This window comes from Choloepus didactylus, chromosome 2 (assembly GCF_015220235.1).
Source record: "Choloepus didactylus isolate mChoDid1 chromosome 2, mChoDid1.pri, whole genome shotgun sequence".
Classification (NCBI taxonomy): domain Eukaryota; kingdom Metazoa; phylum Chordata; class Mammalia; order Pilosa; family Megalonychidae; genus Choloepus; species Choloepus didactylus.
In genome coordinates this window covers 159,234,302-159,256,654 of record NC_051308.1, presented here as the reverse complement: position 1 = coordinate 159,256,654, position 22,353 = coordinate 159,234,302, and the positions used below count along the sequence as shown (strand labels likewise).

The window sequence follows — 22,353 nt, the reverse complement described above, 5'->3', positions numbered from 1 at the left end:
TGAAAGCTATCAGCGATCTGGGCAATAAGATTCATCACCAATAGTCACTAGCAACAGCACACAGCATTTTAATATCAGTGAGTCCACAGCTAGCAGTAAGAGCTGGTGTAATTGAAAGACGTTTAGGTGCAATCATTCTGCTGGTTGTTCCTTGCCGGGTTCAACATGGGATTGTGTGAGTATTTGAAGAAAACAGCAATTTTTTTATATCTGTGAAAAATGCAAAAAGGGTAGATCAGTTTTTAATTTTAAGGAATGTGGTTATTTTTAAATCGTGTAGCTCTAAAATATAAAAGGTATTTTATTCGTCTTGGTTGATTAAAGCTTTAAAAAAGCTACTCCTTGGTTACAAGTGAACCGATAATTCTGGTCTAATGTTGCCGTGGTAACAACTCATGCTGATATAATTGAGAGCATCTTATACATCCTGCTTCGAACATTTTCTCCCTGCCATTTTGAGTTGTTCTAGTGGTATATGAAGGAAGCAAGGATAACTAGCTTGAGAGAAATTAGTAAGAAATCTAATTATACATGTATTTGGCATTAATCTGGTGTTTACTGGTGATATCTCATGCTGGGCAGTTATGCTTTGCTTCTAGGGGCTTTTCGTTTTAAAACAAAGAAAGCTCTTTTCATTTTCTGTGTGCTGCATGTTCCAGTGTATGTGTTTACACCATTAGTTCTTCTACCTCTAGAGATTAGCATAACTCCCTTTGCTGTTGGATTGTTGTTTTGAGCAATATGTTTTGGAAAGGTTGGTTTTCATCATGAGTGGTAAGTATGCTCTCTCTGAGACTGTACAGCTATAATTTTTTTTAAAAAATTTAACTGTAAGGGGAAAATTATTTTTAAAGGGACAGTTGTGAAGCTAGAATTACAGTGAATTACATTTTATGCTTATGCTTTTGCAAATAGGCATAGTAGTAAATTGTTTTTTAAAAGCCATTGACAACTGTAAACAATTAGTACCTCTAGTCAATACCAATAATCAGTTTCTAATTTTCTTTATGGTTTGATTTGTTGTATTCATTAGGTACCATTGTTATTAATTGTGTTATAAATTGGTGAGTAAAAGACCCATGTTAAGAGGGGATTTTTTTTTTAACTATCAGATCCTGAAGATAATTAGCTTAACTTTCATTTGATTAGCTTTCTTTTTGATTATATATATTAATTTCTGTTAGCTTCTTTTTGATTATATAAAAAATTATGGATCTTGAAAACAAGATGCTATAAAATGATTTATTGATTGCTTTTAGCTATAATTGATTGAGAAATAGGGGTTTGATGATGAAATAAATATATGCATTTCAGGCTTGGAAGCTTTGTTAAAAATTTTTAAGAAACAGTTTTTGAGAAGAAATAATTTGCCAGAATAAGTGTATTTATGTTCGTCTCCTTTTTGTTATTTTAATATGTTTTTTTTCCTAAACATTTCCAAAAGTATTTTTTGAGGAAATGTACTGCAGTATATACTGCAGTTTATCGTAGGGTAAAAGCTGTTCACTTTAAGCCAAACCTTCAGCTAAAAATAGATATCCTGTTGTTGGAGTGAGAAATATTTGCTTAGAACATCATTCATTATCATATTTTCACTTAACTATAAAAGAGAAAGTTTTTAAATTAAGCTTGATTCAGATATTTTTAGATATGTTATGTGTTTCCTCTGATAACATAACACTCCTATAATTTACACTTAAAAGATTTGGAAATTGAAATTCAGAACCTGAGAAAGATGAGGTTTTACAGTATAATGATAGAATTCAGAGAAGGTAAACAAACCTTTTCTGGTAATTACCTCATTATTGCCAATAAATATTATCCTGTTGCAGTACAACATAAACCTCTTCAATACTGTGGGATATTGGTTTTGATATAAGACTTTAGAGAAACATTTTGCATGCAAGATATTAAGAATTAACTGGATTGTTATTTTGTTGTTGTTGAGGTAGATTTTTCTGATCTACTGTTGTAAATTTAGACTAATATTACCAAATAGACATATTAACATTCCTTAGGACTTCTATGGATATTAAAACTGAATATGCCTGTTTTTCATATTGAAAATATTAGATTTCTGTAAATCAGGCCAATGTGTGTTTTCTCTTTGAAAGTTCAGCATATAGTGTAGAATCATTAGGTAACCAGTGTGGTGTTCTGGAGGTTTTATAATAGGATGCGTTGTTTTTAAGTGAGGAAAATTGTTGTTCCTTCTGTATTGCTTTATTTTTCATTGGTTCATATTCAAGAAGCTGTGGATTATACAGATGGTATTTGATGGACTTGATCATATCAGCCTGTCTTTATAGTCTCTTCTACCACAGGAATCTTAGTAATCACAGCTAGACATCCTGATTTTTTCAGGATTGTCCTTTTTTACTAATCTTACTCATGTTGTAAATAGTTAAATGCCCTAGGCATTTTTAAATTTGGAAAATTACAAGTGAAGTATGATTTTATTCATAAAAATAAGCAAATGCTAGTTCTTTTTATCTAAGTCCTTAGCAGCTATATGTGTGGTATTTATGTGTATGTGGTGCTTCTCTGGTTAAATAACTATTCTTTTTCTCCTTTCTATCTATTAAATGTTAGTTTCCTTTAGGAATCTATCTTTGTCCCTCTTCTAATGCTACGTTCTCTATGAATGATCTCATCCATGCCCACATGTTCAGCCATTACCTGAAGATTCAGTTCAAAAGTGGATTTTCTCTTCTCGTCCTTAAGTCTGCTCCTTTTTTGGTATTTCCGGTTTCTGTTCATGGTCCCACTGCCCATGCAGGAACTTAAAACAGAAACCTTGTAGTCATTCCTAACTTGTTCCTTACCCCAGACATGCACTTACTCATTAAGTTCTTTTGATTCTTAAGTCAGAAATATCTCAGTAATCATTCCCTCCTTTCCATTCTCACACTGGGAATGCTTTTAGATCAGGCATTCTATATTTCTTCTCAATATTATTGCAATAACTGCCTTACTGGTCTCCCAGCTTCCAGTTTTATATCCCTCTGTACTGTTTTCCACACTGCCATTTTAAAAATGCAAATATGCCCATTTCTTAACCCAACATAAAAACTTTCAGTTGTTCCCTCTTGACTATAAAATAAAGGTTTAACTCCTTAGGGCATGCAAGATCAGTGGCCTACCTTTTCAGTTTTATTTGCATCTCCCTCATAAAACTCTCAGGTCTAGCCATATTGTACTTTAGTTCCTTGTTGTCTTTCCATATTTATTGCCTTTATCGTAAAAATTCTGAGAACTGGCCATGCTTTTCAGTGCCTCCATTATTGACTCTTTAGGACTTAGGTTAATCCTCTGTATTCCCAAACTATATATCGATTATTCTTTATATCAAAATTATTTATTTATTTGTCAGTTTCCAATCTCTAAAGTGAATTCCTTAAGGGTAGTATAATATTTCACTTATGTGTTCCCAATAATTATGCCAGTGCCCCAAACATAATAGGCAACCCATTGATATTTGGAGAATAAACAAATGACTAAAAATTACATAGTTTTTACATATTTGAACACTTTTCTTTCATTACCGATGAAAAACATCAGTCATGTGGGTTTTTTCTTTTGGTTCAGAAAACATGATAAATCATAGTGCTTACTTTTTTTCATTCCTGCAGCATCTCTGCAATCAGATAAAATGATTAAGACACTAAATTAAACCAATCATAACTTTATAATATTTGGTTATAAATGTGAAGAGAACCATGCTTTTTAAATTTTTCTTTCTTGATCATAATTCTTTTTGTGAAGTTTTACTCTTGTTGAGCAAACAATGTTTTATAAAGAAATACCAAAGGAACCCCTTTAAAAATCAATTTAAATGTTTTCATCAAGGCCCTTTTAATTAGAAGAATAGAAACCTACTCAAACAGACTTTAGCAGAAAAAGATGCAGTCATTATCAGGATGCACAGTTATCTCATGGAGCTCAAAAGCAAAAAGTAGAGTTGGGCTTTACCAAGGACTAGAATTGGGAATTAGAAAGCTTAAGGAATGTAGCAATACCTTTCTCAGATTTGTTCTCTCAGACTCCATGACTTTTTCACTCTGTTTTTCTGCTTGTATCTCCTTTATTATCCTCCCTATGGGTAGAATAGGTTTCTCTACTGCTAGTACAAGGTGGAACTTACTCATCCCACAGGTTCAGAGTTTATGTGTACCCCTAGTTCATGTGCTTAACCAACATAACTACATCAAAATCCCAGGTGAGAGCTCTTATTGACCCAGCTTATTTGAGAGCAAATAGAAGAAGGCATTAATCTACTATGAATTACAGGAAAGTTACAGGCTTGAGTACAAGCATTTAAATAATTCCCCTTTCTAGATCCTGATTGAAATTATTATAAGAGCACACAACTGGGAAAACAATGCATCTGTCAGTCCTAGAATTAAGAAAAGGTACTTGCCCAGTAATGTGGAGGATTTGATTGAAAATCAGACACCAAAATTCTGACAGTTTTACTTTTAGTAAAATACCTTCATGGAAAAGAAATAGGCAACAGCTTCACCCTCAATAATTTTGAGAGATGAGGTTTATAAGAAAGAAAGACTGTGATGGGCAGAAGATCCAACACTGCTAATCATTTTCATTCTAAAACAGCTAGATTGGGTCAATCAAGAATTTGTTGGGCTATTCCAAGTTAAAAGGTGGGCCTTTTGTCCAGTTACAGCAGGGCTTTTCTCTGCTGTGGTGGGTATCACCACCAGGAAAGAACCCTATAGTCGTAACTCCTTTCCCATTTCTGAAGCACTGGGTTATTTAACTGATAACATAAATATTGTCAACTAAAAGATTTGAAAATTTGATTCTAACAACACCAAAGGAGGAATTGAGGGGATGCAAGGAAAAACTACCCACCTTATTTTTAAAGGCTTTTCTTTGTTAATGAATGAATCAACAAGAAAAACAACATAGCAACTATAAAAGAGATAATGCACTGATGAAGGATAAAATGACTGTCTCTAAGAGGAAGTGAAAGTACTTACATTTAGAAAATATTTGTGGAAGTTGATATAAACATAGGAAATTATAGATAGCTTCTGTGTTGACTTCTTGAAAATTTCAAGTGAACATGGAGTCTGTGAAATAAGATAAGAAAGATAAGAATATAAAACAAGAGAGTGAGATGAGAAGAGAGCCGGCTAAGAGACAGGCAGGAATAGAAGAGAAGCATGATGATATGTGATAAGGAAAACCAGCACAGTGAAAGAGTAGATTATAGAATAAAACCTCCCCACTGGCACAAGGAGAAAACAAGGAAGTTTATTTTCTTTGTCTTTGATTCCTGGGAACTGGGGAGGTGCACAGGATGCCATCCCTAAGGATTTATAATCAACTGCCTCCCCTCATGTAGGTTCCAGATTTTAATCTGTATTAATGCTGTGGTCTGGAAAGCTCCAATAAAACACATTATCTTAACAGTCCCAGGATGGTAACACCCCCTGGATGACAGGCAGAAGCTAATACAAAACACCATGCTGGAATATATCCTCCAGTCAAGGCCTACAGGTGTCCTCAGGTAAAGTTCCACTGAACATGAGTTCACAATCCACATGCACACACATACACACACACAAATACTACAAATGATATTCAAAAAACAAAACAGAATTAGATCCTTCCAGGAATGTCAGAGAGTAGAATTGCAACATACACACTACCACTTAAAACTGACATAAAAGGCATAAAAAAGGAGTGTAAAATAGATGAAAACTTTATATGAACCTCTTACAGAGCCTGAAAAACCTATTAAAACAAAATTAATAGGTTTAGAAGGAGAAATTATAAATATATGTTCTATAAATATATAGAGGGAATTCTTAGTAAGCAGTTGGGGATACACAGAAATACATAGAATGACTGCAAAACTGGTTATATAAACTAAGCATATTCAACAAATTTCAAAGAATTGATATATGGCCATGGTCTGTAGCCACACCGTAATTAAGTTTAATTAATAATAAAAGCCTAACTAAACAAATAATAAATGCACAGATGCATATATTTGGAAGATTAAAAAATTCAAATAACTCATGGGTCAAGAATAAATTCCTAATACAAATTAAAAATTGTACTACATTTCAGAAGTTGTGGGATGAAACTAAGGTAGATTTAGAGAAAAGATTTTAAATGCTTATATTAGCAAAAGAAAAAGAAATTCATTATGTAAGCATCCAAGTAAACAAGTTAGGAAAGCACAGCATGGTTTAATCTAAAGGAGATGAAAACTGATAAAGGCATGAACAAAAGCCACTGGAATAGCAAATAAAGATACATCATGGTCAAAGATTGGTTCATGGAAAAGACTTTTTAAAGAATTGATTAGAACTATAACTATTTCAGAAATTGAACCAAAGTTAAATTTTTTACTCAAAACTTAACAAGTAAAACTAGGCTTGGGCAGTTGTATAGTCCAAGTTCTGGGAAACATTAAAGGAACAAAAATTTCAATCTGGTACAAAATCTTCCAGATAATTGAAAAAAGAGGAAATATTCTTAAGTATATATTTTTTGAATCTAGTTGTTCTAGTTTGCTAATGCCACCCTTTTGCAAAACACCAGAAATGGATTGGCTTTTATAAAGAGGGTTTATTTGGTTACACAGTTATAGCCTTAAGGCCATAAAGTGTCCAAGGTAAGTCATCAGTAGGTAAGGAATCCTTCACTGAAGGATGGCCATTGGCTTCTGGAAAACCTCTGTTAGCCTGGAAGGCACATGGCTGGTGTCTGCTTGCTCCCAGGTTGCGTTTCAAAATGGCATTCTCCAGAATGTTGCTCTTGGGGCATTTTGTCCTCTCTTAGCTGAGCTCTTCTTCAAAATGTCACTCTCAGTTACTCTGAGCTCCTTCTGCCTTGTCACCTCATTTATATGGCTCCAGTGATTTAATTCAGACCCACCCTGAATGGGTTGGGTAACACCTCCATGGAAGTTATCCAATCAAAGTCATCACCCAGTTGGGTGGGTCATATCTCCATGGAAACATTCAATCAACACTAATACATCGGCCCCCACAAGATTGCATCAAAGATAATGGCATTTTGAGGAACGTAATACATCCAAACCAGCACACTCATATAGCTTTACAAGTCAAGTATGGGAAAAGAAGCAGTTTTTCTGAAGTTAGGAATAGGAAAAGGATGCCCACTGTCATTGTTTCTGTGCAACATTGCACTGGTACTCATAACCTGCACAGTAAGACAAGAAAAAAATGGAGGACAGAATACTGCCATTATTCACACATGATGTGTGATTGCCAACATAGAAAATTTAAAAGAATCTATCAATATTATTTTGGAATTAATAAAAGAGTCTGACAGGATTGCCAGATGTAATCAATATGTAAACATCATTATGTTCCGTACATCAGCAACAAGCAGAAAAGGTGATGTTTAAAAATTTCCCATTTGCAGTAGGAACCAATGTGCTACATAACCTGGGAATAAATCTAAAAAGAGATATAAGACCTTTAGGAGAAAAATTATAAATTCTACTAAGAGATATTCATCTAGACTTTAACAAGAAGATACTATTTCATACCCATTAGGTAAGCAAAAATTGGGAAGTCTGACATTTTGTTGAGGATATGGAGCATCAAGAACTCTCATATGCTGGTGGGAATGTAAATTAGACAACCATTTATTGAACCATTTGTCACCATCTAGTTTAAGTGGAAATGAGCATATCCTATCATCTAGGTAATCTGCTCCTAGATCTATACCATCTGGCAACAAGATAGAATATTTGAATTCAGGGCTGCCTGGCAAATCCAAAGTATATGATTGTGGCAGATACAATATTCCTCTGAGGAAAAGCCTTGGTGAATAATTTAGGAAGTAAAGTGCATTTCAAAGAGTATTTCAAAGATTACCTGGGTCATTACTTTTATGGCTCTAAATTTAGTTTGTTTTCATTACAATATTCTATAGGGAATATCTGCAGTCAAACATGGCTTGGATGGACTAGCAAATCCACACATCTCCAGATAAAGAGCAAGTTGGGAGAGAAATCATGACATATGATTAGTTGTGAGTGAATATACTATTTGGGAGTCCATTTGTCCATATAGATACTGTTCCAATAAGCTAAATGTATTTTTTTCTATAATTTTATCATTAAATATATGTCTCTTTAAAAATATTTTATATTTGCTTTTTTAACAATTCAGCAAAAGAGACAGTTAATTACACTGTTCACTTGTAACCAAGACTTGATAAAGAATTAATAATAAAACATAAGGAGAGGAAAGGAGTAAAATAATATAGCAATAGAAAATGTAGCTTTTATTGCCTATTTAATTTCCAAACACTCATTTGTTTGTGACTTTGTATAAATACTAATTGATAGCTTAGAAAACAAAAGTAGGCATAATCCCTCCACTGAACTGCACAATTACAATTGTAGAGGTAAAAGTTGTTTTTTATACCCACTAGCATTTTTAAGGTTACAATGCATTTGCTTTGAATGTGCATGCTTAAATATGGTGGCTCTTCAGCAAAGTGAACAAAATTACTTTTCAGATAAAAGGAACAGAATATGATACTTCACAAACACGTTCTCAGAGTAGGGCTCTGGTTGGTCAAAAAAATATTTATCCAAAGAATTTGTGGTTATCCTTATGTAAAACACTTTTCAGTACATGTGCTCAAGTATTTTGTTCATTTTATTTCTATATGTAATATATTAGTGGATGAGTAATTTCTTGTGGATATGTTATTTTACATGTTTAATCTGTTTATTTTTTTTTCGGCCAAGCACGCAAATCATCAGAAGCGTCTGGTAGGAAATCACTTTTTAAAGAATAATTCTGTTACTTTGATTTTTGTAAGTTGCATTTTATGAGGTATTTTGTGGCAATTAGTATATTTTATATTTAGTTTTTCCATGAGTTCTACTTACTGAAAATATTTGTAATACAGTTCGTGTTGGGGGATGACATTCCTAGAAATAGCAAATAGAGAGCTCTAAAGAAGTGAGTGTTTGAAATAGAGGTGCAGAAGACAGACATTTCCAGAGTTTTGGAAGGGATTGTACTGCTCTATTATTTATTGATAGAATTTGGTATTTTTTTAGGCAATTGATTTCAGTTTCCAGTCTGTTTTGTGTTTTCTGGCATACATTAAATAACTCTTAAATAGAATAGTGTCTTTATTAAAGTAAAGAAGGGAGAAGAAAATAATTTAGTTGCAAAGAGATTAGGGAGCCCATGAATTATAATCTGTTTATTAATAAATTTTTAAACTATTACAAAAATGCCATTAAAATCAATTAATTGCTTATGATATCAAATACTTGGTCTTTCCTTAATAGAAAATTTTAGAGGAAGAGCTCCTTCCCATTCCCTATACGGCTAGCCATCATGTTTTAAAATATCCAGGCCTCCACCCTCCACCCTCATCTATCCTTACTGTATCTGGCTCCCTCCCTCCTAAGTGATCCTGCTTCCTGTCTCCCGAAGGAATAGAGTCTACAGCGACTGTGAGCTACTTCCCCTTCCTTCCCACATATCTAAAAACATCACCATGGCAAAGAAGTACCTCCTTGATTTGGCACGTTTGCCAGTGTGCTTCATCTGCTACACTATTCTTGAACACTCACACCCTTTGCTGTAGTTATTAGAAGTCAGTTGTCATTCCCTGGATAAACTGTGTTCTTCCTCCATGGCTTTTAATACATAAGATCACCAGACTAGAATGTCTTCTTCCCCTACATTATCTGCCAAGAGAACTTTTTATCCTTCAAGATCCAGCACAACTGCTGTGCACTGTATTATGCCTTACCTTACTACCCAAAAGTTTCCTTTCAAGCTTTCATATCACCTTATAATTCTTTCACTGTGGTCCTGATCACATTACATTGTAATAGTCCATCTGTCTCCCCATTAGCTTCTCCTCTCCTTAACACTGGAGATGTATTTGTTCTTTGTATTATTCCCAGAGTTTAGCTCAGTATCAGGCATCATTAAAAGGTGCTCAGTAAAGGTTGTTGAAAAGATTATTAAGCCACCACCAAGGGAGTGGAATGCTTGAAAGTCATTAAAGTCTTTCAGAAGGGGGTTAGTAAGATGTTATAATTCATAATGTCTTTTTTACAGTAGAGTTCAGCTAATAACAGAAGTTCAGATGTGTTATTGCAAAACTTGCAGGATGTGTATTTTAATATTTGCTTCTTAATATTATAAGCACTATTGCTATAGAAGTTGAAAGTTCTTTTATTTGTTATTTTGAGGAAAATTAGGATGTTAGATTTTGGCACTAAAGGGTAGTTATTGATTTATATTTTTACCATTTAATTTAAGAATTTCTATTCAAATAATTGATTTTCCATATTAACATTTTATTTCTGTTTGTAATATTCTGGGAGAATGTGTATAGGTGACTTCATGCTAACATATTGTTTTTATGAGTGTCATTTAATCATTGTTTATTTTTGAACACAAGCTTGCTCCTCTTCAGAAGTATCTGGTAGGCAAATACTTTTTATAGAACAAATGTAACATTACCTTTAAAAATTTTAGTTGGTTGTTTGCATATTACTTTGTTCCTCATAAAGCTATATTTTTATAATGTATAGTGAGTTAATAAAGTATGTTGGTTGAAGAAATGGTTGGTTTAGTTTTATCTTGGGTTCTATCTGTAGAAATGTCTTATATTGCAGTTTTTTGTGTGATATTTTGGAAACAACAAATAGAGTGATAAAGCAGTGAGAGTTGTACTGAATGGTTTTTGAAAGAGAGTATATTGTTGTAAATTTTGAATGAGACAACTAATATTTTAATCGGGTACTTATCCTAGGAAGTTTATATTGTATTTTGTTTTCATTCTTTTAGCTGAGATATACTGAATGCAAGTTAAATAGAGTTGTGCTTTTATTGATATAAAAGAGGGAAGTGAAACTTATCTCATTAAAAAGTGACTGAAATACTTAACACCTAGACCAGTTATAATCTGTATTTAATATATTTCTAAATTCTTCTTACAAAACATGAATGATAGCCTCTTTTAAATATTGGATGATGCATACTGTAACAATGTGCTCTGTTATAATAAACAGTAATCTAGTTTACCTAACACAGTACTCAAAAATGCCTAATAAATAATATTTGCTAAATGTTATTAATATAACATTCATAATTCATTGTGAAATTATATGAATTATATAGGATAAAGTTGAATTTTTAGTTAATTTTCCTAGTGTTTAAAATGAACTTTGTCATCTGATTTTTAAACCATGTCCTGTGTATAAAAATGTTCAAATATTTTAGGGAGATAGTATTAAGTTTTGTGTTTTTATGAACTTGTGGAAATGCATAAAAATTGTCTTTTTTCTTCATCTCATCAATGTGGGTGAATGTTCCTGCAAACAAACCCTAGGTAAACATATAGATTCATTTGGTATTCTCATTTTTCCTTGGAACCCAATGTAAAAGACTTTTGAAGTGATACAAACTGAAGACAAAATAAATTTATTTGTAAAATAAACATAATGGAGAATGTGTTCTCTTGGGAAGAAAGTTTTTGTATCTTTTTCATTTTTGGAGTACCTAATTGGTCCATTATTGATCAAGTACAGAGCAAAATATATTTACAGAAAAATCCTTCTCTGAAGTATTTTTTCCTAAAGAGAGCTACTAATCACTGTAGGATGCTATATAGATAGCTAGGAAGTGTTAGAGCCAGTAGTCTAACTCAGATGTGCCAACCTCCAAAACCTGTGGCTGTTTCAGTACATCACAGTGGTTGAAATGACAAAATATAGGATATGGATTAAATATTAGAACACAAGAAAACTTTAATAATTGAGAACTTCAGAGAATAAACATTATAGGGATCTCCATATGCCAACACCTTATGTCAATGGATAGAAATTATAATTAAATAATTTAATTAAAATTAATAATTTAAATTAAATAATTTAATTAAAATTAATAATTTAATTAAAAGCATTTAGAGAGTTAAATCCACAGCTTTCTCAAAACAGTAAAATTGAAAGCCAATACATGTGGTTCTGGATAGCCTATTGTTTTAGGGTTATTCATGATCCAGCATATTGTGAAATATTTTATTTTTGTTATTTATGAGATATATTTTGGTTGACTTTTCTTTTTACAAAGAGTTAACTATGTTTGCCTTTGCATCTGAATAGTGCACATACAAACTAGGGGTTTTGTCTGTGTATGTATATATTTATGTCACAGGAAGTTTTTCTGGAATAAAATTTTCTTCATGAAGCTACTTAATGACATTATAATTAATGCTCATCCTTACCCTAAAAGGAATCCCTTTATTTGTTAAAATGATTCACAAAATTTAATATCATTGATTCATTCCCATTTCTGGTAATTTTCACGTAAGATCATTATTAGAAAAGTTACTTTCTACTGTTACTTGACAGTACACTGGTAATGTTAATGAGTACAGAGAATATTCCAAAGAATTTCCTGAATATCCTATTAGTGAGTGAAATTAAGAAGTACTTGAAATGTTTCCTCTAGCTCATTCACCAGCAAGGAAAAGAAATTTTTTTTTCCACTAACCATCTTTGGCAAATACTGCCAGTTCTTCCTTTGACCTGTTCTTTTTTTCTTAACTCCAGATCCACTTTGCATGAAGCAAAAGAAGCAGAAATGAGATGTTAGGGATATTTTTTCTTTCCCTGATTCTCTTCCTTGTCCCCAAATTATCTGCACTATTGTAAGCATCTGGAGAGTTTACATTGCAATTTGCTGTGCAAGTTCTATAAATAAAAGATATTAAAAATATTTTTCAAAAGAAATCAAAGGTATATTTTGGGAATCTCAAGTTGTTTCTTAAAAGCCACCAGTTGCATTTAGCAAGAAATTATGCTTTTGATTTATTTTATAGTCCCCACTCTCAAATCAATGCCAAGTGCAGATATGTCTGCTCCCTGTGCAAAAAAAAAAAAAAAAAAAAAAATCTATAAACTCATTCTTTTTCAGTTGTAAGCAGTTATGTTACCTTTTAGAATTAGGATAACTTGAACCTTACTGAACTCAAAGCAAATGTAAGAGTTCTCCATCCCTGGGAGAAATTAGATCATATTTGGATAATTAGGTGCAATTATTCGATTCATTATTTTGGTGGATGAGATTTTACAATGGGAAAGCTCTAATTTTAAAAATTATTTTTCTCAAATTTTCTAAAATAGATATTTTGAAAGTATGTCACAGCTAAATGCAAGTGACAATTTATATAAATAGTAAAGTAATGTCTTCAGAAATGCTTGCTCTACTGTCAGTTAAAAGCTGTCTGCTCTTGGAGCCAATCATTACTATTTTGAAATGTCAAAATATTTAGTATGCCAATATATGTTTCACCAGCCTCTTTGGTTAGTGACAGTTTGCCGAAAGTATTATATTGGTAGGAAATAAAAATGCGTAAGGTAAAAAATGCCTCACTTTAATAAAGTGCATCATTAGGTGATCATATTAAAGGACTTGTGAATTCCTTGCTTCCACTTAATTGCTGTCCTTTTATCATCATCATCATCCTCCTCTTAGTATTTCTGAAATAAATGCCAGTGTGCCACTCCAATTCACTTTGTCTACACTAAACTCCAAATAAATTCCAAAGTCATCTTTACAATGTGTTAGCTTTTTATTATTTCAATGCTATTTAAATCCTATTTTATTCTTCATTTATAGATTCAGATATTAGAGAAATATTGGGAATTTCTAGACAAAAAGAAACACTAAAATAATTACCTCTTGTGCAGTCAAGTTTTATTCTCATGCCTAATTATAGGAACAAGAATACATTAACAAAATGTTCTCTCTGGAACTTTTTCCCTATCACTTGTTTTAAAACACCTGAAGTCGTTTTATAAACAGAAGCATTGTTAATAACTTTGTGGAAAGAAAATGAAAAAAGTGGACCCTTTAAAATAATTTATCATTTAATTTAAAAACCTAAAACTTCAAACCACAGTTCTATAAAATAATGTGGCTGATCATTATATAAAATCTGATTTTTGAATTGCTTTACTTTAGTGCACATTTAAAATTGTACATTCAGACATTTAGTTTTCACTCCAAATTAAAAGTAGATATTTAAGCTGTTTGGGTTTTTGTTGGTGGTAAGTTTTGTTTTTTGCTTTGTTGTTAAGTCTTCATGGATATCCTTTATGTTTTAGTCCATGGTCGTCCTTTTCTCCTGCCCTTAGGGGAGAGAATACAAATCTAATACCACAATTCCTTGTTCCTGGCAAGCAGCTTTTTACCTAAATAAATTATTTTGAAACTTCACAAATCAACAAGTTCATGTTCTCAAGATGTTTTCAGTTCTTGTGTTTATAGGCTCTGTTAATATCACTGATGACTCATTTACAAGTAGTATTTTGTCCTGGATTGATTTCTGACCTTTTTACATTACCTCCAGATCTGTTTCAGGAGCAATATTTGTACTATTAGATTTGAAATTATCAAAGTGATCTCTATATAACAATATTCTGGAAAAATTAAGAAATGAACTAGAGATCCTTAGGTATTTGAAAGTTTGCTTCTTTTTTAGAAAAACTAAATAGCTATCTAGTGTATCATGGCTGGGAATACACATTTCATGACAACCATAGTTGACATGTCTGTTTTTATTTTAAACAAGAATTTTTATATGTAATATAAATATGCTTACTAGACAAAAATCTGTTTTTATATATTTTTTTCAGTGAAAGAGTTTCTAGCCAAAGCCAAAGAAGACTTCTTAAAAAAATGGGAAAATCCTACTCCGGTAAGGAATATTTAAAATTTTCTGTGACTTAAAAATGCTGTGTTAAGTAAAATCATGGTTCTTGCCTAAATAATTTACCACTTTTAAGACTTTCATTTTCAAGTAGTATTGTAAATTTAAGCTTAAAATGAAAATTTGGCTATAACATTATGTTTTGATTTATTAATTAATAATTTTATATATCACTAAATTGGAGAAGGAACTTATCTCTGGTACAATACCTGATTAAAAACTTAGATACTTCCAAGTTGCTACAAACTCTTGATATTTTCTAATAGTATAGTAATTTTGAGTTATGCGTTTAGTAACATACTTACTAGTTTTATTAATTGTGACAACAGGAGTACTGTTATACAGTTTCATATTTTTGATACAAGTACTTGGCTATTGGCAATATATCAAGTACACAGAGATCCTTTTACAAACATTTTGATGTGTAAATTCTGTATAAGTACTTATGTACAATAAAATTTAAGTATGTAAGTTAAGTAGTTAACTAAAATCTAAAAAAAAAAAATGGTATATAAAAAGAAAGATCTGTATTTTCCAAAAAATTTTTCTCATATATATTCCTCTACTCTTTTTGGAGTTGAAAATAAGTAATGAAGTTTAATTGTAGATTAAATTTTGAAAACTTTTTGTCCTAGCACAAAAAAGTTTTTATTTCAAGTATTTCACTAAAGAATATTTAATTCAAAATAAATGTAATGTTTCACAGAGATGCCATCATTACGAAGATTTAGAGCATGACATAATTTAAAACATAGTTACTCTAATAATTACAAATAATTAGACTTTATATAACAAGAAATATTAAGGAAGGTGAGAAAATGGCATTTTTTTTACTATACAAAGGAAAGCGTGGCTAGCAGAAAGAGACATTCTGTTGTCTTCTAATGAAGTTTGCATAAATGTTTGGTATCTATATTAAAACATTACATCTGTCTTGATAAAACCAGAAATTAAATATTAATCCAATCAGAATTATAAGGCTTTCTTTCTGCATTGATATAGAATCTCAAGGCAATTTAAAATTGTTGGAAATATGAAATTAAAGTCTGATGAAAACAAGTTTTATAAGTAAAAGCTTAGATTTGCTGATAAGCTACTAAACTCTTTCTGCAATGATGTAATAAGAAGCTATGATTTGTTTCCAAAGGCACAGTTTGATTTGTAATAAAGATCATATCCAATGACAGTGAACTCCAATAGCTGTCCAGATTCCTCACCTATTCAAGAGTCATGTTTTATCACATTTTTCTCAAGCTAAAACATTCTACAGACTGGCCCTTGGAAATATTTTTTTCCAAGACTCATTTTTGCAGTGAAAATGCAAAATAGGTCAGCAATTACTACTTGTTGTGTTTAGCACATAGATAATTTGTTTCTAGTTATTTTCGTTTTGCTGTGGTAGCAACAAATTCAAAAGATTGATGCCTCCAACTCTTCACTTTTATGCTGTAGTCAAAGCCAGAAGATCCCTAGTGTTCATAACAAAACATCTATTCAAAGAGAAGACGAGTCTGATTATTATTCTGAGACTCTGACTTTTGGTTATCTTGGTGGAAATGAAGAACTCTTCTATCCTTATTGTTACTATTTTAGGTGATACTGGGTTATTTCAACATCAGAGAGAGCCACTAGGGTCTCTCATACTGCTATTATCTAGTTCTGTAAGTTCATATAATGACAGAAATGAAGTAAGACAGTGCTTTCCACACAGGTAACTCCAGGTTTAGGTCTCTGATCCCTCTCAGCATACCTAGTTGTTGTGATTATTTGCAAGTTGATTAAGACTATATGGCTTACATAACTGTCTTTGTCAGTGTATTTCTAGCCAGGTTGTAATTATTAAGATAAGGAAGTCCAATATTAGAATGCATATTGGAATATGGCCTTTAATATTTCAACTAGGCTCTGATTTCCTTCCATTGCCATTATGCTTTATTTTGCAATAAAATTCTCTTCCCAAATAATAGATCCTTTCTTATTCAAATGAAAATAGAACCTGGAATCTCAATGGTTTTTTAGTAGTTATTTAATGGATAGTTATCCATTCTGATCATATATTACTAGGGCTATTATAATTATCATAGTCTTCTCATAAGAACTAATTTTAAAGTTTATTTTATTTTTTCATGTATATGTAGAGTAATGCTGGGCTCGAGGATTTTGAAAGGAAAAAAAACCCTTGGAACTGGTTCATTTGGAAGAGTCATGTTGGTGAAACATAAAGCCACTGAACAGTATTATGCCATGAAGATCTTAGATAAGCAGAAGGTTAGTGTATTCACTCATTTCCCTGCAGAGTAAATTTCAGTTTTAAACACTAGACTATTGAACAGAGGCAATATAATAACCTAACATTGACAGCTTCATATAATTTTATCCAGTTTATTCAATTTTCATTCTTTTTTATTGTGACTATGATATGTAGTTAATAATTTAGGTATATGGGGTATATCATTATTTCAATAATTGTATGTAATTATATTATGTGTACTAAATATGTGTACTAAAAAAATATTGAATTCAGTATGTAAAGAACAAGTATCTCTACTACATGCTGCTTTGCAGAAAAATGCAGGAACAAATGGCTTAATTCTTAGATAGAGGTAACTGAAATTTAGTAATTTTATTTTATGACTGTTCTAATTTGCTAATGCTGCTGGAATGCAAAACACCAAAGATGGATTGGCTTTTATAAAAGGGAGTTTATTTGTTTACACAGTTACAGTCTTAAGGCCATAAAGTGTCCAAGGTAATGCATCAGCAATCGGGTACCTTCACCGGAAAATGGCCAATGGCATCTGGAAAACCTCTGTTAGCTGGGAAGGCACATGGCCGGCATCTGCTCCGGAGTTCTGGTTTCAAAATGGCTTTCTCCCAGGACGTTCCTCTCTAGGCTTCAGCTCCTCAAAAATGTCACTCTCAGTTGCTCTTGGGGCATTTGTCCTCTCTTAGCTTCTCTGGAGCAAGAGTCTGCTTTCAGCAGCTGTCTTCAAACTGTCTCTCATCTGTAGTTTCTGTGCATTCTTCAAAGTGTCCCTCTTGGCTGTAGCAAGCTTGCTTCTTCTGTCTGAGCTTATATAGTGCTCCAGTAATTTAATTCAGACCCACCCTGAATGGGCAGGCCAGCACCTCCATGGAAATTATCCAATCAGAGTCATCACCCACAGTTGGGTGGGGCACATCTCCATGGAAACACTCAAAGAATTACAATCTAATTAACACTGATAGGTCTGCCCACATAAGAGTACATCAAAGGTGATGGTGTTTGGGGGGACATAATACATTCAAACTGGCACAATGACTAAGTCTAGTTTTCAGTAGAAGACCTCTTATTTAATGTGCTGGATTTGGTTAATTTTAAATGTCAGTTAAAGCAAGGGAAAATTTGTAAAACCTACATACTTTTTAATAAAACATTTTAAAGTACTTATATATTAGTGTACCTAATGGATCACTTAAAGTTAAGGAAGAGAAAACAAAAAATGGGCAAATCTTGATATATTATCTTTTAAAGATTTTATTCTAAGAATGGCTTTGTGGTTTAATTGGGATTTAGGTAGCAAACTGTAAAGAAACAGTACTGAACGAGTAGTCTGTCCATTAGAAATATAATGAGAGCCACAAGTTTTCCCATTTTTTTCTTTTCCTTCCCTTAATTTTAAGTGATTACTAAGAAAATAGAAAATAGGAAAAGAGAAGCTTAAATATAAGTTTTCTAATAGCCACATTTAAAAAGTAAAAACAACAGGTAAAATCAATTTCAATAATACGTTTATTCAACCCCCATATATGCAAAATATTATTTCAATATGTAGTCAATATACAACTTATTGCAGTATATTCTTTTTTTCATACTGTTTTCAAGATCTGAAGTGTATTTAATACTTAGAGTAGATCTCATTTGGACTGGCCACATTTCAAGTAGCTGTTGGCTACTGTGTTGGACAGCACAGAATTAGACTTGTCTGAGGTTCCAGTCTATTCTCTAAACAAAAAAGAATCAAGAGAGGCAAGAGCATAATCAGGAAAGCATGAAGCCCTAGGAGATAAAACCAAAAACAAACCTTTAGCGTTAGTCTTTCTAATATCACACACACTTATTTAATTGAGCTTTTTTGTCTGCTGCCTTCTCTCACATTTCTTTTCTAACCATACTTTTTGAAAAAACTAATCACTCTGTCTACCAACTCAGTTTCTACTAATTCATCAACCCACAGAAATTTAGCTGCCTCATTTATCTCCTACCTCCTGCTACTCCATTGAGATGGCTCTGCCATGGCTCACCAACCTAGTGACCTAACCACCAAGTCCAGTGAACTCATTTTGCTCATCTTATTTGACATTTTTAGAGCATATAACTCTGCTCTTGAAATTTTCTTGTCCCTTATCTCCTAGGGCTTCATGCTTTCCTGATTATGCTCTTGCCTCTCTTGATTCTTTTTTCTGTCCCTTTTCCTGTTGTTTTTACCTTCTGCCTGTCCTTTAAAGATGGCTAATCCCATAGCTCTGTACTATTCCTTTTTCTCTTTTTTCTTATTCTATACTCTCTCCTTGCCTACTCTTATCTAACAATCTCAACTCTTTCCTGATCTCTGTACACCTAAATTGAATAATCTGTGCATGGAGCTCTTAGAGGTCATCTCGTTCTTTCACTCATTTTCTGGATGAAGTAATTAATTGGGTTTCAAGGAACGGAAGTGACTTGCATACTTCTCTTGGTGGCAAAACAACAAAATACTTCAGATTTATCTTTTTTGTTTAAACCTATCATTAAAATTGCTGCTATCAAGCAGATATGTGGGCAACAATATTCATCACAGCATCATTCACAATTGCCAAAAGGTGGAAACAACCCAAGTGTTCACCAACAGATGAACTGAAAAACAAAATGCGGTATATACATACAGTGGAATATTATTTAGCCATAAAAAGGAATGAAGTTATGATATATGCAACAACATGGATGAACCTTGGAAAAATTATGCTAAATGCAATAAGCCATACACAAAAATGACTAATATCATATGGTTCCACTTATGTGAAATATTTAGACTAAGCAAATTAATAGAGACAGAAAGTAAATTACAGGTTACCAGGGCTGGGGACCAGGGGAAATTGGGGAGTTATTGCTTAATGGGTACAGAGTTTTTGTTTGTAATGATGAAGAAGTTTTAGAAATAGATGGTGGTGAAGTTTGCACAACATTGTGAATGTAATTGCTACCACTGAAGTATACACTTACAAATGGTTAAAATGACAAATTTTATGTTATATATATATTTTACCACAATATAACTTTTAAAATAATTTAAAAATTAAAAAGTAATTATCAAAAAATTAACATATATACTTACAGTTAAATAAATTATATTCAAAACTAGTAATAAATACTCAAAACTCAAAAAAATCCAACATTTATATTTTTCTTAAGTTGTATATTTTGTTATCTTTCTGAAAGAATTAATAGGATGTACTTTACTCATACTTATTAAGAGGTTTACAAAGTATTCTATTTCTATGCATTAAAGTACTCATGTGGAAGAAGTTTTTAATTCCTTTTTAGATAAGTCAATGACATGTTAAGTAAATTCCTGAGAAAGTTCATGGATAAATCATGACAAGAGTATTTCTCAGAAGAATAGCTGCCATTTTTAATCATTTCTGTTACCACAGTGTTCTGGATCTGTGCATAATCAGTATGAAAGAATTTAAATTCTGATTTTTTTTCAAGTTTATTTACTTTAATTTGATAGCAATAAGTAATAAAATTAAATTCCATAGTAACCCCCTTTTCTTTTTTTCATTAGAGAAGTTGTGGGTTTACAGAAAAATCATGCATAATATACGGTGTTTCCATATACTACCCTATTATTAACACCTTGCATTGATGTGGTACATTATTACAAATAACCCCCTTTTTCTGTTAATAAAATAACTAAGCTTTCAATTAACTCTTTTTGGCTTCCCTACTCTTAGGGTGTCTGGAGTGAGAGGAAGAAAATCAGTGCAGAAATTAAAGAAATCACATTTATTCACTCCATACTATGAGCCAAGCATTGCTAGGCATTTAATATATGTTGTATCATTGAATCTTTACAACAACTTTGTGTAACATTAGTCTCCCTTTATACCGATAACTTCTGTAAGTAACAAAATCAAACAGCTAGTAAAAAAAAATCCCACAATTTGACCTAGGCTTATCTGACTTCTATGCCTATACCCCTTGTTAATTTTTTTCTTTAAAATATATTTGTCATCCCTAAGATCCTTTCTACCACACCTAGTTTGATCCCTCATTTATTCCAGCTGGGCATTCACAATTACATCTTAATTGATTTTCCCAGGCCCATACTTTTCACCTTCTACCAGTTCATCTTCGTCACTGCCAACAAACTTTTCTTACTGTATCATATCATTTCACTTACCCACTCAAAAATTTTCCTGATGTTTTTTAAATGAAGTCAGAGCTTTTCAGCCTGCTCTCAAACCCCTCATAATTTCCTTCCAACTCACACTATTCCCCTGCAAGTCCTCTACACTCTACTTCTCTGACTTGAAACTTACCCAGCAGGATTACACAGTGCTATATTGGGTGAGGGAGAATATGTGAGGATATATGGCCTGTCGTCCTTATTAATAACTCTTCAAGTGCTTAGCTAAAAAAAATTCAAGTGGTGTCTGAAATCATTTATAAATATTTTAAATATATCTATTTAAACCAAAGAAATATTAATAATACAAAATTTAGATGAATTTCAAAAACAAAACATGGACTCCACCACAAGGGGTACTTGTTAATTTACCTCTGCCACTTAGAGATACTTCGGGTTACCCAATTTTGAAATGCACTCTCCTAAGCTATAGCCAAATGGAACCATCACTCAGGCTTACCATTCTGTATTTTCCCACTCCAGGTATTGTTTCTGAATATTACCCCTGACCGCACTATTTCCTCTATCTTTTCCTAGCCTTTGCTATCTACAGATCCCTTAAGACTCAACTAAACTCTCACCTCTTTTAACAGAGTATAATAATATTTATTGAGCTCTTAACATGTGCCAGGCAGGAACTGTGTTTATCACAGGATGTGCATTGTCACACAGTCACCTTTAAAGTAGGTATTATTTTATAAGGGTTTTATAAATGAAGAAGCTAGGACTCAGAAAGGTTATATACCAGGCCTAAAGTAAATTTTTTCTCCTCTGAATATGCATAATATCATAGCTCTTATTTGGCAGTTATTCATAGATTGCTGTTCATATATTCATACATCCTACTTCCAAATATATTTTATGCAACATGAAGGGAGACATTTTCTTGTCCTTATCTCTGTAACATCTATTATTATGTTTTAAATGTAATAGATATGCATATTTAAAATTAAATTAGTCTTACTTAATACATTTGTTTTGCTAGCTCATGTATCTTGGATTCATTTATAGTTTTAATCATATAATGCATTCCCCCTCCCAACCAATGACAGAGTAGGCTTAGGACTGTAAGGCAGAAAGCCTCTCTATTGTCATTTTCATTACTTATTTCACAAGCTGACACATTGTTTATGCCTGACTAAAATCTCGCTGT

General features: G+C 32.3%; 1 protein-coding gene across 1 annotated transcript in view; it reads left to right on the top strand.

Moving 5' to 3' along the window:
• Positions 1 to 547: 547 nt before the first annotated feature.
• PRKACB (protein kinase cAMP-activated catalytic subunit beta) overlaps positions 548 to 22,353 on the top strand; it is a 62,456-nt gene continuing 40,650 nt past the window's right edge. Inside the window, 6 exon segments of the mRNA XM_037826777.1 lie at positions 548 to 774; positions 8,768 to 8,791; positions 10,453 to 10,476; positions 14,696 to 14,757; positions 16,908 to 16,937; positions 16,939 to 17,037. Of these exon segments, the coding sequence (XP_037682705.1) occupies positions 768 to 774; positions 8,768 to 8,791; positions 10,453 to 10,476; positions 14,696 to 14,757; positions 16,908 to 16,937; positions 16,939 to 17,037 (246 nt within the window). The 5' untranslated portion in view covers positions 548 to 767.